The sequence below is a fragment of the Salmo salar genome, chromosome 16 (assembly GCF_965601325.2).
Source record: "Salmo salar chromosome 16, fSalSal1, whole genome shotgun sequence".
Taxonomy (NCBI): Eukaryota; Metazoa; Chordata; class Actinopteri; order Salmoniformes; family Salmonidae; genus Salmo; species Salmo salar.
In genome coordinates, this window is record NC_138306.1 from 29699387 (window position 1) to 29720285 (window position 20899).

At 42.1% G+C, this 20899-nt stretch overlaps 1 protein-coding gene across 2 annotated transcripts in view; it reads left to right on the forward strand.

Annotated features, from left to right (window-relative positions):
- LOC106573506 (nuclear receptor ROR-alpha A) overlaps positions 1-20899 on the forward strand; it is a 270663-nt gene that overhangs the window by 197360 nt on the left and 52404 nt on the right. Inside the window, exon 1 of one of the 2 annotated variants that reach the window (XM_014148628.3) lies at positions 10171-10328. The exons of the other annotated variant lie outside the window; for it this stretch is intronic. Coding sequence (XP_014004103.1) covers positions 10298-10328 — 31 coding nt within the window. The 5' untranslated portion in view covers positions 10171-10297. Of the gene's footprint in view, positions 1-10170; positions 10329-20899 lie in introns of those variants that run through there. 2 annotated transcript variants of the gene reach the window in all.

The window sequence follows — 20899 nt, forward strand, 5'->3', positions numbered from 1 at the left end:
TTATTTAACACGTACTGTAAGAGCTTTAATGTAATTGACTTGTAAATATTATAATGTATGATTGCTCTCTCCCTGATTGGATGAGCTTGGACACAAAACAACTTTTTCTAGCTCTACTCTATAAATGATGTTGGTTGTAGACCTAGTAGCAGAGGTTGTAGTCATGTTTTATTCAACCACATTATAGTAAATAGACTGTCGTGACTTTAGTGACTTTGTGTATACAGTTATTATGTCACTGATGGCTGTGGCATAGACGTAGTTGTTGTAGTTGTAGTAATGGTGGACCGGCTCATATATGTCATTTTACTGAGACTTTTGTCTTTCGTCTGTGTGGCCTTACTGCTCTATAAATATGTATGGGTTTGTGAGCTGGGCTGAGGCTGATGCTGGACTGGCGTGGGGCTTCACATATGGAGAGGAGTCACTAATGGAGAGGTCACTGATCACACTGTCACTGTGTGTCAGTCAGTCAGCAGCCCACCACCCCCACTACCACCCACCACTCTCCACTACAGCTGCCTCTCTGCCTGCCTCACTATACCGCACTGCACTCCTCTGCAGGCATGACAGCATACATGTATGTTTCTAAACTCTCCACGCTCACATTTAAACCTCTTTAAATGCTCTGCTCCCCACCCCACTGAACGAAACCTCTTTTATTTTCCCTGAAATAGATATTCCCTTTGTTGTCAGTGTGATTTATTGAAGTCTTCCCCACAAGTGGAAGCCCCAGGAAATTGCCTGGAATGGCTCTAAATTGGTTTATGATTGTCTCGTATGGGTTGGTGCTGTTATGGTTTGATATTATGGCCTCCACTCCTTGGCGTTTATATTAAATCGACCTGTATTGTTTTCATTGGGTGTCTGTTGGACGTTGTTAATTCTACTTCAGCTGGGGGCTGGCAATACACACACACACATCGTCCATGTCACTCTACGGATTATTTGTTGTTGTATCTATCACTGATATGTGTCTTTTTCCTGGGATATAGAGGGGGGTGAGTGCTGAGTCCCTATGCGCTCTATGATCTGTGGTCTGGAGAGCTGTGGCAGTGGTGTGGTACCATAGGAGTTAATGTGGATCAGCTGCGTCCCAAGCCAGCCCAGCCCAGCTAGCGAGGGAAGGCGTGGGGTGCGGGATGTCTACTGACAGACTGCTAATGAGGCCATTATCGGCTCTGGTCCTCTCCTCTCCTCTGGGGCACCAGTAGAGGCTCTGCTTCTCCTCTCAATTGAATTCCATCCCACAGGGCTTGTTTACAATAAATACATTTGCTTGAATTAATCAGCGAGGAGCGCGAGACACTTGACTGGATCGGTGTTTATGCAGAGAGGCAGTGAGTATGGGCCCACTGCAGCCCGGCACAGCCCAGCTCTGCTCTGCTCAGCTCTTGACTGCTCCTAACTACAGCTAGAGCTGGCTCTCTGTGGACACACTGACACTGGCTCTGCACACACATCAGGGAGTCATTGATATTTCTTACCTCTCTGATTTTGGATAGGTTCAGTGAACACTTATGCAAGAAATAATGGGTACCAGTCCATCTTGAGGTGGAACTGAATAGAGATCAAAGAGTTACATCACCTGGGATATTTGTTGACCAAAACCCAGGAGGATATCCAATGTCATAATGTGTGGAGGTGGTATAACACACACACAACAGACAATTTAAACCAATGACAGCGGAGTAACGTTGCACAGTTCACAGATTACAATCATATAATTGATCTTACATTATATCACCACATTCATAAAAATACATTTGTTTTGTGATTCAGTCAATGTCAGTGATTTAGTCAATGAGTTCAGCAACACCTCAGTATTGGCATACTGTTATTGTGAATGGGTTGTAGTCAGGGGAATGTTCCATCATTGTGCAAAGTAGAGGAATTGGCCTTTCTGGCAGCAGCTGTGCTCAGAAACACCAGACATTTCCTGATTGTAGCTGGTCCAGAATGCCTGCACTTCTCACTGTGCCCAGGATAAAGTAGCTTTATCCAGAGGCAACCTTTATTGAGACCGATTATTACAGTATACAATCACAAACGATCATGTTTCTAAACTCAGCTAAAAAAGAAAGGTCCTCTCACTGTCAACTGCGTTTATTTTCAGCAAACTTAACATGTGTAAATATTTGTATGAACGTAACAAGATTCAACAACTGATACATAAAGTGAACAAGTTCCACAGACATGTGACTAACAGAAATGGAATAATGTGTCCCTGAACAAAGGGGGGGGGGGGGGGGGGGGTTTATTTTTTTATTTGTAATAATGACAAGTACAACAATACTGAATGAACACTTATTTTAACTTAATATAATACATCAACAAAATCAATTTAGCCTCAAATAAATAATGAAACGTGTTCAATTTGGTTTAAATAATGCAAAAACAAAGTGTTGGAGAAGAAAGTAAAAGTGCATTATGTGCCATGTAAGAAAGCTAACGTTTAAGTTCCTTGCTCAGAACATGAGAACATATGAAAGCTGGTGGTTGCTATTAACATGAGTCTTCAATATTCCCAGGTAAGAAGTTTTAGGTTGTAGTTATTATAGGAATTATAGGACTATTTCTCTCTATACGATTTGTATTTCATATACCTTTGACTATTGGATGTTCTTATAGGCACTTTAGTATTGCCAGCGTAACAGTATAGCTTCCGTCCCTCTCCTCGCTCCTACCTGGGCTCGAACCAGGAACACATCGACAACAGCCACCCTCGAAGCAGCGTTACCCATGTAGAGCAAGGGGAAAAACTACTCCAAGTCTCAGAGCGAGTGACATTTGAAACGCTATTAGCGCGCACCCCGCTAACTAGCTAGCCATTTCATATCGGTTACACCAGCCTAATCTTGGGAGATGATAGGCTTGAAGTCATAAACAGCGCAATGCATTGCGAAGAGCTTCTGGCAAAACGCACGAAAGTGCTATTTTGAATGAATGCTTACGAGCCTGCTGGTGCCTACCATCGCTCAGTCAGACTGCTCTATCAAATCATAGACTTAATTATAACATAATAACACACAGAAACACGAGCCTTGGGTCATTAATATGGTCGGATCCAGAAACTATCACGTTTATTCTTTCAGTGAAATACGGAACCGTTCCGTATTTTATCTAACGGGTGGCATCCATAAGTCTAAATGTTCCTGTTACATTGCACAACCTTCAATGTTATGTCATAATTACGTAAAATTCAGGCAAATTAGTTCGCAACGAGCCAGGCGGCCCAAAGTGTTGCATATACCATGACTCTGGTGCAATGAACGCAAGAGAAGTGACAATTTCACCTGGTTAATATTGCCTGCTAACCTGGATTTCTTTTAGCTAAATATGCAGGTTTAAAAATATATACTTCTGTGTATTGATTTTAAGAAAGGCTTTGATGTTTATGGTTAGGTACAGTCGTGCAACGATTGTGCTTTTTTCGCAAATGAGCTTTTGTTAAATCATCCCCTGTTTGGCGAAGTCGGCTGTCTTTGTTAGGAAGAAATACTCTTCACAGTTCGCAACGAGCCAGGCGGCCCAAACTGCTGCATATACCCTGACTCTGTTGCAGAGGTGACACATTTTCCCTAGTTAAAAGAAATTCATGTTAGCAGGCAATATTAACTAAAGATGCAGGTTTAAAAATATATACTTGTGTATTGATTTTAAGAAAGACATTGATGTTTATGGTTAGGTACAAGTTGGAGCAACAACAGACCTTTTTCGCGAATGCGCACCGCATCAATTATATGCAACGCAGGACAAGCTAGATAAACTAGTAATATCATCAACCATGTGTAGTTAACTAGTGATTATGATTGATTGATTGATTGTTTTTATAAGATAAGTTTAATGCTAGCTTGCAACTTACCTTGGCTTCTTACTGCATTCGTGTAACAGGCAGGCTCCTCGTGGAGTGCAATGTAAAGCAGGTGGTTAGAGCGTTGGACTAGTTAACCGTAAGGTTATATCCCCCAGCTGACAGGGTAAAAATCTGTCATTCTGCCCCTGAACAAGGCAGTTAACCCACCGTTCCTAGGCCGTCATTGAAAATAAGAATGTGTTCATAACCTGTCTGGGAACAACAGCCAGTGGAATCGCGTCGCGCGAAATACAAAACCTCATAAATGCTATAACTTCAATTTCTCAAACATATGACTATTTTACACCATTTTATAGATACACCTCTCCTGAATCGAACCACGTTGTCCGATTTCAAAAAGGCTGTACAGCAAAAGCAAAACATTAGATTATGTTAGGAGAGTACCCTGCCAAAAAAAATCACACTGCCATTTTCAAAGCAACTAGCATGCATCACAAATACCCAAAACACAGCTAAATGCAGCACTAACCTTTGACAATCTTCATCAGATGACACTCCTAGGACATCATGTTACACAATACATGCATTTTTTGTTCGATAAAGTTCATATTTATATATAAAAACAGCATTTTACATCGGAGCGTGACGTTCAGAAAATATTTTCCCTCAAATGCTTCGGTGAATCAGCGCTACAATTTACAAAATTACTATTCGAAAACATTGTTAAAATGTAATATTGTCATTCAAAGAATTATAGATTAACATCTCGTGAATGCAACCGCATTGCCAGATTTCAAAATAACTTTACTGGGAAATCACACTTTGCAATAAACGACGTGGTATGCTCAGAAAAATAGGCTAGGCGATACATGTTAGCGCCATCTTGGAACCATCTACAATCAAATATACTATTGTAAATATTCCCTTACCTTTGATTATCTTCATCAAAAGGCACTTCCAGGAATCCCAGGTCCACAACAAATGTAGTTTTGTTCGAAAAGTTAATAATTTATGTCTCAATAGTTCCTTCTTGTTAGCGCATTTCGAAGGCTACTAATAATGTACTGAAGCGCGCGGGACTTGTCGTCACGAATGTGCAAAAAATATATATTTAAGTTCGTTCAAACATGTCAAACGTTGTATAACATAAATCTTTAGGGCCTTTTTCAACCAGAGCTTCAATAATATTCAAGGCGGACGATTGCATTGTCTTACTAAACGTTTTGGAACAAAAGGGTTCCCATGGGCGCCCGCGTCACAGTAGTAATGGCCCTCCCCCTGTGACCAACTTCCCAAGCCTCTCTTTGGGTCAGTTTCTACCATAGAAGACTCAAACCACTTTGTAAAGACTGTTGACATCTAGTGGAAGCCTTAGGAAGTGCTAAATGATTAATAAGTCCCTGTGTGTTTCAATGGCAAAGGCTTGAAAGTGATTCCACAAATCAGATTTCCACTTCCTGTTAGGATTTGTCTCAGGGTTTTGACTGCTATATGAGTTCTGTTATACTCACAGACACCATTCAAACAGTTTTAGAAACTTTAGAGTGCATATCCTCTTCAGCGTCTCATCCCGTCAGCGGGATCAAAATCCAGCGAAAAATCATATCGCCATTAGCATAACAAAATTTAATAATTTGGAAAAAAAGGATTATTTTTTTTTTTTTTTCGTTTTATAGATACACCTCTCCTGAATCGACCCACGTCGTCCGATTTCAAAAAGGTTTAACAGGAAAAGCAAATCATTAGATTATGTTAGAGGAGTCCATCGTAAAATGCAGCAACATAGCCATTTTCCGACCAAACACATGCATCACAAATAACCAAAAAACAGCTAAATGCAGCACTAACCTTTTACAAACTTCATCAGATGACACACCTAGGACATCATGTTACACAATGCATGCATTCTTTTGTTCAATAAAGTTCATATTTATATATGAAAACAGCATTTTACATCGGCGTCTGACGTTGACTAACTATTTTCCCGTCAAATGCATCCAGGGAAACAGTGCTACATTTTACTGAATTACTATTTGAAAACATTTTTAAAATGTAATATTGTCATTCTAAGATTTATAGATGAATATCTCTTGAAAGCACCTGTCATACCAGATTTTAAAATAACTTTACTGGGTAATCACACTTAGCGATAAAAGGGGATGCGATACTCAGAAAATGAGCAATTAAATACAGCTCGGCGCCATCTTGGAACAATCGCATTTCACATCTAATGTTGTATAATATTGTCAATAATCCCTTACCTTTAGTTGTCTTCATCAGAAAGCACTTCCAGGAATCCCAGGTCCACAACAGATGTATTTTCGGTTGAAAAAGTCCATCCTTTATGTTCAATTAGCTTGCTGATGTTAGTGCGTCCGAAGGGCATATCCAACTAATCTGCCTTGCGCGCCACAGTGGTTTCGAAATAGTACTTTTTTTCACATTTAGGTTCGTTCAAACATGTCAAACGTTGTATAACATAAATCTTCAGAGCCTGTTTCAACAAGAGAGCCAATAAGATTCGAGGGGGACGATTTCAATGTGTTTCAAAACGTTTCCAAAGGTGGGGGTAGACAGGGCCGCCGGCGTCATAATGGTGATGGCCCTCCCGCTGTGACCAATTTCCAACGCGTCTCATTCACTGAGTTTCGACAGTGGAAGGATCAAAACACTTTGTAAAGACTGGCGACATCTTGTGGAAGCAATAGGAAGTGCTCAATAAACGATATCTCATGGTGTGAATTATAGGCGACGACGTGAAGTTGAGTCCACAATTCAGAATTCCACTTCCTGGTTCAATCGGTCTCGGGGTTTTGACTGCCATATGAGTTCTGTTATACTCACAGACACCATTCAAACAGTTTTAGAAACTTTAGGGTGTTTTCTATCCACAGGTATTAATTATATGCATATCCTAGCTTCTGAGTCTGATTAGTAGGCCGTTGAAAATGGGCACGAATTTTTTCCAAAATGCGCTGTGGCGCCCCCTATCCTAGGGTAACGTCAAGAGGATATTCTAGTTACTGGGCAGGAGTAGTAACCAGATTAAATCGGGTGCGTTTTTTATCCGGCCGTGCAAATACTGCCCCCTATCCCCAACAGGTTATTAACTGACTTGCCTAGTTAAAAAATATTTATATAAAAAAGGGAAATCGGCTAATCGGTGGCCAAAAACACCAATTACCGATTGTTTTGAAAACTTGAAATCGGCCCCAATTAATCGGCCATTCCGATTAATCGGCCGACCTCTAGTCTTAGGCATCTCACAGTGTGGACATTGCAATTTATTGCCTTGGCAACATCTGCAGTCCTCATTCCTCTTTGCAGCTTGCCTAAGGTATGTTCACGCAGATGAGCAGGGACCCTGGGCATCTTTCTTTTGGTGTTTTTCAGAGTCAGTAGAAAGGCCTCTTTAGTGTCCTAAGTTTTCATAACTGTGGCCTTAATTGCCTAACATCTGTAAGCTGTTAGTGTCTTAACGACTGTTCCACAGGTGCATGTTAAATAATTGTTTCTGGTTCATTGAACAAGCATGGGAAACAGTGTTTAAACCCTTTACAATGAATATTTGTGATGTTATTTGTATTTTTACGAATTATCTTTGAAAGACGTGGTTCTGAAAAAGGGACGTATCTTTTTTTGCTGAGTTTATATGTCACTCTCAGGATACATTGTGGCTTGTATGTCTTGTCTGTCCTTACTGTGTCAGTGATGCTTTCACACAATGTCCTCAACCAAGGTTTTACAAAACTCATACATATTCACATACAGTGAACAGACACAATCCACACAAACAAACTCAAGCAGTTGCATGCGCTCGCCCCTCTATCCATTCCACTCTCTCTTTCACACACAGACACTGTAGTGTAGATGTTCCTTTCCTTTAAGCTAAACTGTTGTTATCTGCAGTCATCTGAACATTTGGGAAGAGAGTGCAGATCAGAGTGCAGCCAGGAGAGAGTGGGTGTGTGTGAGGTCACAGTGGGGCCCGGCCGCCCAGGGGCCAAAGCCATGCGGTTTTATAAACAAGGAACTCACAGCAACAGCAGTGAGATGGCCCATGGTTTAAGACTGACTGATACTGTAGCAAGTAGCAGCACATGGCCAAGGCAACCACACCACATTGTTGTCTGTGCTGAAAGTGACAGTTTAACTTGGCCCTGCGTGACTCATGTAGAGAGCAACACAGTGTCTTGTGGTTAGAAACCCAGCATGAGAAACAAACACTAGGTTTCAGTGTGACAGGGGATTGAAATGTGTTTACCACCACATTGTTTTCACTCGTTTGTAACCATGACATGCTTCGTTTGAGGATATCTGCATCTGAATGATGTTTTGTGCAGTGACCGTTCGGTTCTGACATTACATGAGATAATGTGTTAATTGTGCCTCAAATGGATCCTGTAGAGGTTGTAATGAAACACGTTCATTTTCTAGATTTATGGCGTCATGGGCAGGAGGTTCATTTGCATACTTCATGTATCATAGGTCGTGATTCCTACTATATACATAGTATACCCTTCCTGCAGCAGTCCCAAAATGACAAGTTGGCTGTAGACGTGTACACATGGTGGAATATGGTAGCCTGATGACATCCGCTGCTCTGTCGTTCGCTACATACTTTAGTCTGAGACTGCCATCATTGAAGTTGTTTGTGGTGACGAGGTGCACCAGGGGCGTTGTACCAAACAAAGTCATCAGCGATTGGATCGTCTCTAACTAATCAGTGTATCAAATCCAATGAAGAATTTTCAAACCGCTGCTTTACCCACGTGTGTTCTGGCTCAGACCCAACCCATTGGTTTCTGGACCAATCAGACGGCCCCGAATATGTTTGCATTCAGTGAAGGGATTGGGGAGGTCCTCAGATCCAGAATCATTGCGGAGAAGAAACTAACGTCAGTGGGTGTGGTGTAGTGTTTGGCCAGATCAAGGGGTCTGGGTAGTCAGGCAAGTAAATATGGAACATTATATTTGCCAAATCAATGTTAGATAATAATGTCAAAATCAACGTTGACTGGACATGTCAAAAATAGCAAATTAATTTGGTAAAACTGAATAATTCTAAACGTTTAACATGAAAATATGTCTGAAAGATATTGCCATGAAATAAATAATGCAATGAAATATTTAGCATTTCGAGAGCTTGGGACTATAAGGTTTTATCACCAAAAAAGATTATTCTGAGATAATTGGCTTTACATTTCTGAACTCTCAGTGGTTTGAATGGTGTCAGCAATTTTATTATTGTATTCTTTTGAACTTAACAACATGAATTGGGGTATTTAGAGTACTATATACAGTAGGTAGAGAATGTTGAACAGAACAATTTTGACAAAAAATATAGATAGAACCTTATAGTACCAAGCTTTTGATTTATCTTGAGAAGGGATGATATGAACACCAGCTTATTTATGGACATTCTAAATGAAACCCGGTTATTGGCCAGAGCCGGATTGCACTAAAACCAGAATATTGTATCAGAAAGTGCCAGCTGGTAAGGGTCTGAACAGATTATTATATGAGGGATGGAGAGAGAGAGAGGAGTGAGGGAGAGAGTGAGGAGTGAGTAAGTGAGGGAGGGAGAGAGAGAGAGGGAGAGAGAACGAGAGAGAGGGTGGTAGAAAACGATAGAGAAACTCATCCGCCAGTCACTGTGGGGTGGAGGGGATCAGCCAAACCCTTTCGTCACTATCTCTCCTTCCTCACCTGCCAGAGCCTGTGTGTTTGAGCCTAGCGAGAGGGGGAGAGGAGGAGAGAGGTGTGTGAGTCCTGTGGAGAGGTCAGGGGAAGGGGCTGAACCTCCACTCGTTTGTCTGGGCTCCACCGCTGCTCTGGAGGCAGACTGAGTAGTAATATCTATCTACACACTCAGAGAGGAGAGGAGGAGACGGCTTTTGCTATCACTGAGCCACAGGGAATTAGACAGCCTCTCTCTATATTCTCTCCCTTTTGCTCTCTGTTTTTACATGATCTCCTTCCCTCATTCTCTTATTGAACGTATTCATCTACTTGTATTTCTCTTCCCTTTTCTCTCTATTCCAGTCTCTCTTTCTCCTTCTGTTTTCCTATTTTCTCCTTCTGTTTTCCTATTTTGAAAGCAGAGAAAAAGGGAATGGAAAAAATGTCTGGCAGTGCTACTGTTATGACTTTATCCTGGCACTAAAAGATAAGCAAGACAAGATAGTAAGAGTGTGCTATGCCTATCGAGCCCTCAGACAAGCCTCAGTACTGCAATCAGTGGGAAAGGGGCCAGGTTCCCTGCCTGAGCTGTCAGCGCCCCCACTGGCTGCCTGCTGTGCCAATCAAAGGCAGGGGGCGGGGAGCAGGCAGACATTTGCACTGATGTCACAGTCACATGGATTCTCGTGTGGTCATGCTCGGAGGCAGAGAGACAGAGCTGTGCTGGCCAGCTGCTGCTGAGACAGCAGTGGAGGGCTTTGAGCTGGTGATAGTGCTCTCTTATGGACTCGGAGCTTAATGATGTATTTTGTGATTTCAGCTATGAAAGGTAAGAGCAGAATGCATGCATGCTGTTTCCACGGTGCAGTAGGCAGCCAGAGTAACACATAGGGAAGTGAAGCTTCTCTCTATTCACTGCCTGCCAACTCAATTTCAGCCGCTTGTAAGAAAAGAGTGTAAGAGAGTGGGAGGGAGAGAGAGAGGGAGAGAGGGAGTGAGAGGTAGAGAGTAACTGCGTCTGTATGTGTTTATTACCAGGGAATTAAGATGTTGAAATATATATTTTCCTCCATGAGCAGCTATTCTTTATTTCCTATTCTGGAAGGAAATTAAGTTTGAAATTCTAAATGGATGATAAGACGTGTGTAATGGGATGTTTGGATGTTTCTCTAAAGTGAATAGGATTGTTACTTTCAGTGCTGGTGTGTGTGTTTAAGAAATAACAGCCAGTGTGCTCATAATGGTCTCTGTTTGATGTGAAATACAGCCCTCAAGCTCTTGAAACAGTTTCAAGTTTTGGGGGTTAGACATGGGGGAGTGGACGAGGTGAGAGGACAGGGAGTCCTGGGCTGACGAGGGACGGAGGACGAGGGGGTTCAGGTGTTTCTGTCGCAGTTCCTTCTCCTTGGCTCTTAATCTGGTTGTTCTAGTCCAGAGGACGTGTCTGTCTGTTCGGAGGGTTGAATTGCGTGGTAGACTGGCAGTGTTGAATGTGGGTCGCAGACGAGGTGACACTGGCAGACTGGGATTCTTTGAGTTGATACTGGTGTGTGTCTGTGTGTTGTGTTCCACTGACCTATTTGTTGGGTAGTAGGGTATACATGCATGGCCATGGGAGCAAGGCTGGGTCCTCCTCCCAGTCTCAGTGTCATGATCCTGCATGCATAATCCCAGTCATACCCCTCCCCACCCCCTATCATACAGTCACACACACACTGCACACACACACACACACACACACACACACACACACACACACACACACACACACACACACACACACACACACACACACACACACACACACACACACACACACACACACACACACACACACACACACACACACACACACACACACACACACACACACACAGAAAATAGTCACATGAAGCACAGGCAGCTGTCACTGTATATTAGATGGGAAGTTGCAGGAAAGGAAAAAAGCAATTGGATCCTAACATTAGTAGTGCTTCTGATGCCTCTGTTCTTTGCCCTTCTGACTCACTGTCTGCATTGCTATATCCTTACCACTCAGTGCATGTCTAATACATACAGTGTGTGGAAACATGTTTGTGCATTTTCCACCACGTTCTTATTTCATATTTATAGACATGTATACATTTAGATGATGTACAATACACTGAGACTTGAGAATTCTGAGAATATGATCTTGACCACCTCTGTACAGGGAGGGAGAATTGTGTGACAATTATTTGAATATGCACTTGATCACAATTTGTGAGAATCCTGTGATAAAGTGAGATTACATAGTTGACAGCGATGTGTGAGAATTGTGTGAAGTTATGGGAGAGTGACATGTGACCCTGAGGCAAGTATGAAAAATCAGCACTCTGACCCAATGCCCTTTTTTATAGACTTTTATCTTGAGTATAGAAAATGGGGAAATTAATATTTATTTATGGGTGTGACTGTCCAAAGTCCAATATATTTTTTTCCCTTTTCTGTTTTTAGATGCAACTTCTGTTATTATTCAAGACGTATTTATTACTGTATAAGGGCAGGTCTGCATTGAGTCAATATGTATGTATTACTGTATAAGGGCAGGTCTGCATTGAGTCAATATGTATTTATTACTGTATAAGGGCACATCTGCATTGAGTCAATATGTATGTATTACTTCATAAGGGCAGGTCTGCATTGAGTCAATATGTATGTATTAATTTATAAGGGCAGGTCTGCATTGAGTCAATGTGTATGTATTACTTTATAAGGGAAGGTCTGCATTGAGTCAATATGTATGTATTACTTCATAAGGGCAGGTCTGCATTGAGTCAATATGTATGAATTACTTTATAAGGGCAGGTCTGCATTGAGTCAATATGTATTTATTACTTTTTAAGGGCAGGTCTGCATTGAGTCAATATGTATTCATTACTGTATAAAGGCAGGCCTGCATTGAATCCATACACCAATAGTGTCATTATTCATTTCAATTTATCTCATCACAATACATAAATGAGCTGGAATCGATTTTTCGAGGATTTGAATCCTTTCCAAACAGATTTCTGTTTGATGGCTAAGATAGAGGAGTTGTGTATTGATATTTATTATACAAGAGATGAATGTGTTTTACATGTCGCTACCTTCCAACAGAGATTCGCTCGCTCACTCACTCACTCACTCACTCACTCACTCACTCACTCACTCACTCACTCACTCACTCACTCACTCACTCACTCACTCACTCACTCACTCACTCACTCACTCACTCACTCACTCACTCACTCACTCACTCACTCACTCACTCACTCACTCACTCACTCACTCACTCACTCACACACACACACACACACACACCACACACACACACACACACACACACACACACACACACACACACACACACACACACACACACACACACACACACACACACACACACACACACACACACACCACTGCCTCTCAAGTACCTAATTACCTGTAATGGAAACATCCCTCTCATTACCCCATGCAAATTAGCTAGCCTACTCAGCACAATTAAGATGAAAATTCCAAATATGAATTACATAATTAAAGAAAGACATTTGATGTACCAAAAGACAGAAAAAAATAAGTGTATTTCATCTACATTATAATTAACCCTTCATCAAGAGCATTAATGTAGAGGGACGTAGCAGTGCTTTTTGAAACCACTCCAAACGGATCGTTCCAATACCAAGCTGTTGTGTTGCATACAGGCAGCGCATAACTATGCCATTTACCACAAGTGTTTACTAGATTGTAAATAATGTTCAGGGGATGGAGACAACATACAGCTAAATTCCATGTGATGGGTGGTTTAAGGGTACGTTAACAAGGCAGTAAATATTTGCTGTAGGTTTGGTGCTCTTTGTCTCTTCCTATCAGCAAGCGGGTGAAGTGCTCTTGACTAGCGCCTGCGTGCTGCAGGGCTTCCCACATCACAGCAGAGGTTAACAAGATTGGCTATTATCCAGTTAGGGACTGAGGACACTGAAAGCCAGGAAAAAATCACCACAGATTAAGGGGAAGGCAAATTTTAGCCCACCAGCGAGGATTACATATAAGAGTTACCAGGTAAGGATGTTTGTTACAAGGTCCCGTTTTGTATTCATATCAGATCAACAAAAATGAACATAATTTTGTCTGAATAGTCTCACCACAATAAGTCAAATCCTAAACATTTTCTAAATCAAAATAATAATTTCCGCATAATTTTGTATCTTATCCTATTAAATTGGCTATTTGTTTATGCAAATATTTTAGTTCGATTTCATATTCTCAGAGGCCATCCAACCACAATTATTAGTAATGCTAACAGCCGTCTCTTTGACAGAGATGTGGTGTGTTTTGGAGCCATGTATGCTCAGATCTCTCCCTGCACAGTGCCTTTGTTAAGGTTGCATTTCCACAGGTTATTAATGTGTGAGTTGTGGCGCTGTCTGGAGCGTGCTGTGTGACACGTCCTGGCTGCGTGTAGACGGACTGGTTAATGAAATATTGACTGCCCATTGAGAGCATGGATTTTTGATTTAGCTCCAGAGAGGCTCCGAGGACAGGGACGTGTAGTCTGGAGTGAGAGAGGAGACTGCAGGAAGGAGACTGAGCCTGACACAGCCAGGGCAGAACCCAGCACCGATGCTCCTACCCTGTACCCTGCCTTCTATGGCTGTGGCTATGGCTATACTGTGCACTGATATGCCCAGGCCTCCACTCTAGCACTTGCGGATGCCTGACAGCTTGGCAAAGCGACTGGGTGCCAGTCACACCTCACACTCACTGACTTGAGGTTGTATCGGTTCACACTCTCCTGTCTTAGTTGTGGCTCATTTCCTGCTTTAACTCTCATTCTGTTTATAAGTGCACACTCATATGGATGCTTTGAAGTGTCTTCCCATCCTACAGCATTTATTAGTGCCTACTATACAATAGTGCTATAATACTCCCTCCCTCAGCGTACCTCATAACACACTCAGCACAGGTCCACCAGGTCCTGCTGCACCGACCAAATCACTCCACCGCAACATTCAAATACGGAAGAGAAATGTATTATTTTACACAGAAATGTAGATGAACAATTGTTTTTCATCTTTGAGAGAGAAAGGCAGAGATAGGTAGGGAAATACGGAGAGAGAGGGACAGATAGAGAGGGAGGAAGGAAGGGAGAGAGATTAGAGGAGTGTATTGAGAGTACCCAGTGGATTGTGCACTAAGAGTAGAGAGGGGATTATCGTGCTGTTACTGTCTGTCTTCAAAGGGCCTTTGGAAAGGGACAGCTTTGTATGCAGCATCAGTGTTTATCTGTGGTCTCAGTATCCCTTGCCCTATTGTCTGGCTGTGCATTACACTATTTCCATGATATGCCTACACTTTCACAATGGATACAATTTCAACACAATGTCATTTTATGTTCTATATGTTATCGATCTGATATTATATCCATGGTGTGTTTCTCTGTGCATTTTTGCTGGCACTCTCCTGCACCTGCAGTGCCCTCCCAAGCTCTTTATGCCGGGGCCAAGAAGTTAACAGCGGTTTAGCGGATTGAAGAAGGGAAAGGTTTTCTGAGTACTTTTATTCTGTGCGTGTCTTGTAGCATTGCCTTTTTTCTCCGCAGGTCTCTCGAGGGCTGTCCACTGGCCTTTTGAAGTAGCATCAAAGAGGAAATGAGGGGGGGAGAAAAAGCATTATTGATTTTGCGTTTTGTCTGACTCAAATGCTGAGGAATAAAGACACATAAGGAGAGAGGTGTTGGCATCAGCGGTGCTCTGAGAGAGAAGGGGGAGGGAGATGGAGAGATGAGGGAATGATTGAGACATATAGGTGAGGAACTCCAGACAGTTAATGCATCTCTCCCCAGAGCCTCCTGCTCTGTTCAGTCTGGCTGTTTCTCCTGTTAGCTACCTTTGTGCTCCTCTCTAATGCTGCAGTAAATAAAGCCCATTAAAGAGACAGACCTCTAGTCTCTCCACCTCCATGTCAGATATCTTATCTCCGACTCTATCAGGTTGGTGTCATCATCTCACAGCATCCCGCAGTTGACCTGCTTTTCTCTGAAAAGCCAAGCTGCTCAGTTCTCAGCTGTAATCAAATTTGCGTGCTAGGCACAGTTGAAGTCTGAAGTTTACATACACCTTAGCCAAATACATTTAAACTCAGTTTTTCACAATTCCTGACATTTAATCCTAGTAAAAATTCTCTGTCTAAGGTCAGTTAATTCCCTGTCTTAGGTCACCACTATATTTTTAGAATGTGAAATATCAGAATAATAGTAGAGAGAATGATTTATTTCAGCTTGTATTTCTTTCATCACATTCCCAGTGGGTCAGAAGTTTACATACTCTCAATTAGTATTTGGTAGCATTGCCTTTAAATTGTTTAACTTGGGTCAAACGTTTTGGGTAGCCTTCCACAAGCTTCCCACAATAAGTTGGGTGAATTTTGACCCATTCCTCCTGACAGAGCTGGTGTAACTGAGTCAGGTTTGTAGGCCTCCTTGCTCGCACACGCTTTTTCAGTTCTGACAACATATTTTCTATGGGATTGAGGTCAGGGCTTTGTGATGGCCACTCCAATACCTTGACTTTGTTGTCCTTAAGCCGTTTTGCCACAACTTTGGAAGTATGCTTGGGGTCATTGTTCATTTAGAAGACCCATTTGCGACCAAGCTTTAACTTCCTGATTGATGTCTTGAGATGTTGCTTCAATATATCCACATAATTTTCCCTCCTGCAGCAAAGCACCCCCACAACATGATGCTGCCACCCCCGTGCTTCATGGTTGGGATGGTGTTCTTCGGCTTGCAAGCCTCCCCCTTTTTCCTCCAAACATAACGATGGTAATTATGGCCAAACAGTTCTATTTTTGTTTCATCAGACCAGAGGACATTTCTCCAAAAAGTACAATCTTTGTCCCCATGTGCAGTTGCAAACCGTAGTCTGGATTTTTTATGGCAGTTTTGGAGCAGTGGCTTCTTTCTTGCTGAGTGGCCTTTCAGGTTATGTCCATATAGGACTTGTTTTACTTTGGATATAGATACTTTTGTAGCTGTTTCCTGCAGCATCTTCACAAGGTCCTTTGCTGTTGTTCTGGGATTGATTTGCACTTCTCACACCAAAGTACGTTCATCTCTAGGAGACAGAACACTTCTCCTTCCTGAGCGGTATAACGGCTGCGTGGTCCCATGGTGTTTAAACTTGCTTTTTATTGTTTGTACAGATGAACGTGGTACCTTCAGGTCTTTGGAAATTGCTCCCAAGGATGAACCAGACTTGTGGAGGTCTACAATCTTTTTTCTGAGGTCTTGGCTGATTTTTTTTATTTTCCCATGAAGTCAAGCAAAGAGGCACTGAGTTTGAAGGTAGGCCTTGAAGTACATCCACTGGTACACCTCCAATTGACTCAAATTGTGTCAATTAGCCTATCAGAAGCTTCTAAAGCCAATTTTCTGGAATTTTCCAAGCTGTTTAAAGTCACAGTCAACTTAGTGTATGTAAACTTCTGACCCACTGGAATTGTGATACAGTGAATTATAAGTGAAATAATCTGTCTGTAAACAATTGTTGGAAAAATGACTTGTGTCATGCACAAAGTAGATGTCCTAACCGACTTGCCAAACAGAGTTTTAATGACTCCAACCTAAGTGTATGTAAACTTCCGACTTCAAATGTCAGTGTGAAGTGGCCGGCTGGAAGAGAAGAGGAGCATTGTTTGTGTGCTGTTTTACCCTGACATCTCCGATCTCAAGGGTTGGCTGTAATTGACCTCAGAGTGATATAAGCAAGTCCCTTTCTGAATAAAGCTGACACCACCCTCTCCCTGTTCTACTCAGCACTGTTATGTTATATTATGTTACATGCATGTTATAGCTAGCTACAGTAGATTAACATGGTAAGTGGGACAGGGGTACCTAATGTCAGAGGTTAAAGATGGGTCATGCTGGGGTATGCATCTGGTCTCCATGGAGAACTGCTATAGCTCATAAATGGATCCAGGGAAGGAATGGGGGCTGATGAATGAGTAGTAGCTGGAATTTTGATTAAATCAGGGAACAGGCAGGGGAAAAGCCACATTTAACAAAGATCGTCTCAAGACTCACCGTGACACAACGTGAGTACAAAAGGCAGGGAACAGTGTAAGCAGATTGATTAAATGTCCCTGCCTTCAGGGGGCTACTTGTGGGATGGCATCATTTAGACCAGGCACCTGCATGTCCTTAAGCCTATAGAGAAACACAACCAACCTCAGGTGGAGTAGTACCTACAGCACTATGAGGCGCTGTAGGTAATGGAAAACGGTGACCTCTGGCCCCTCCCCATCCGAGAGCCTCTATCCTGACTCTGGTTAGTGTTGCCACAACACAGCAGAATGGAGGGAGGAATGCCTCATAGAGCCCCATGCAGGCCCCAGACTGAAACTATCTCTCAAGGTTACAGGCTTTAGGAACTACTTCTCCATGCATCTTATTATGATCGTCATAAATAACAAAGGGAAACAGCCTTGTTTTAACAGGCCACTTAGATTAGATTTTTATGCACATATATTTGTTAGAAATAAAATAAATGCTGCTTCCGTACTAATTACAAGATGAAAGGAATTAAATGATGTTATGCAGTGCAATGAACTTAGTTTGAAAACAAAGGACATAGCATATTCAGGAGCATAATGCTATTGAAAAAAATACCTCTTTATCAGAGCCAATCATTTATTGACAACTTTTTTTCAATTTGTAAATAAGCCCAAATGTATTCAAACCAGTGTGATGTCAATTTCATAGATCCTTTGACCCTACAGATTGTTTTGGTTCACTTAAAATGACATCAAACATTCCAGTGTATTTGCTCCACAGTGAGTGGAGCAGTGGGGCCAACACAGGAGGAATCTGACAGAGACATTGTGTGGGTGTGTCAGGTCTCAGTGAGAGGGAGTGAGGGTGGTGGTAGGCTGGCAGTAGAGAAGCCCTTGACCTTTCTGAGATGAGCCCTCACCCTGCCCCCTATGGCTACATAGAATATCTGATTGCTGATTATGTGTTCCCTCCCCGTCGTGCTGAGGGGTTTGCATGTCGCCATCCATCCCTTCCCAGCTGAACTGATTAATGTAAGGAGCTAAAGATTCTACATCTCAGAGAGATTGCAAAAAGGCTCTCGCAGAGCCTGGTAATCTAGAGTGCAGCTGGCAATCACCCAGTGCTGGCTCGAGAGGCTTTTTGGGTTGTTGTTTTGTTTTTGTTTTGAAGTCGTTTTTGGGGGGTGTTGATGTCTTGGTTCCCCTGGGCTATTCTTGTTTCAGGATGAGAGCGCTCCGTGTGCTGAGCGCAGGTCCTTGTCTGCCTGGCTCCCCGGCTGCTGCAGCCCAGCCCGGCCCAGCCTCCTGAACAACAGCAGCGTCAGCACAGCCCCTCGCTCAAAGTCCCAGGATGTGCTTATGATCACCCTCTTACAGGAGGAGACCAATTTGGGCAGAAAAATGTACTTCATCCCAGATATGAAAAAAGCTCTTTGCTCATTTTCAGAGCTCCCAGACACCAATACAGGGAACAGAAGCATCAGATAAATTAAAAGAAATTGCTCCTCTGCTGCTTCAAGAGAACTTGTGTTTTAGAATTTTATTTGAACTCTATATTAGGCACAATTTGCTGACTGTTTAATTGATATTTGCAGCAGTGAACAAATATATTTTTTTATTTCAGAAAAGCTGGCATGACTGCTTTACTTGCTTGAAGGGATCTGTCACAAAGTTACAAATCAGCCGCTGTCTTCTTCAAGATTTGTTTTTATCAATAGTTGGAGGGGAGTGGAGCTCTGCATGGTTCAGTCCTGTTTCCTCTGCACTGGTGGCTGTATTAATGCCTTTCATGTGTGACTTTAGGGCGACTGAGAAGGAATCTGCCCGAACTGTTCTCAATTATTATCAAAGCCATGGAGTCCACTCTGTCATCTACTAGACGTACAATACAATATATGTATTGTTATACATATACTTTATGATTGCTGGGAACACACACACACACACACACACATTCTTACATATACACACACGCATACCCAACCAAGCTTTATCTGCTCTCACACACACACACACACACACACACACACACACACACACACACACACACACACACACACACACACACACACACACACACACACACACACACACACACAGAGAGAGAGAGAACCTTCATGCGTTCATGTGTTCATACATTCCTGCACACTTGAAAGCTAATTTATAGCATATCTATGCTGCGATGACTAAATCTGCTATATCTGTGCTCCACACTAAAGTTAATAGAGGAGCAGATGAGACACCATCAGTGCTCACAGAACAAATGGCTATCATCTGTGCTCGGCTACCTTTAGTAAATGAAATGTTTCAGCAGATCCACTGCTGTGATGAGAGAGACACATGTTCCGTGTGAGAGCCCTAACCACAGACGGCTGGGGAGAGCCTCCCAGACACAAACAGAGGGGGGGCTGTATTTTTGTTGCTGAGTGTGAGAGACATCGAGAGAAGGATGTGTTCACTTTGCATCTGACGCTCGTATGGTGGGGGGCATGTCGTTTTATGGACTCTGTGTGTCTGAGATGAAGAAATTAATTCATTTGTGAGCTGTATTTGCATTTGTGGGATTGATTATTTGCTTTATTGCTTGCTTTCCTGTTGGATTTTTTTTGCAATATCAAGTTACATGAAATTGCATATTTTGCAGAATATAATCCCCAAACCTTACTGGCCTCTAAATTGGTACCATTACGTACCGTTAAAGCAACATGCATTGTCTTAGTGGTCAACCTGTGTGCTACAGTATAACATAGACGATGATCAGACTGATGATCTGCAGCAAAGTACCTTTGGGATACGATACCATCTCAATGGGCAATGCAGGGATGAGAACTCTGTTTTGATCTTTGACACATTTCATGGGCATTGATCATATGATGCTCTAGTCTTTGATCTAACAGTGGAAAATGTTGTTTCTTGGTTCTCTGGTTCTGAGATTATTATAATTTATACATGAGGGATTTGTTTTTTTGCCAAGCTTGAGCAATCTCAAGTAAAAACACTGGGCTATTGTCTCTATTATTTATATCATTAGCATCTCCTATAGAAATTAAACAGGGAACACTATTAGAAAAAAGGGTTCCAAATGGGTTCTTTGGCTGTCCCCATAGGAGAACCTTTTTTTGTTATAGGTAGAACCCTTTTTGGTTCCAGGTAGAGAAAGGGTTCTACATTGAAGACAATAGGGTTCTACCTGGAATCAAAAGGGTTTTGCCTGGAACTAAAAAGGGTTCTTCAAAAGTTCCCCTATGGGGACAGCCAAAGAATCCTTTTAGGTTCTAGATATACGTTGAACCTAAAAGGATATAAAGTATTCAGTGGATTTGAAACACAGATTCAACCAGAAAGACC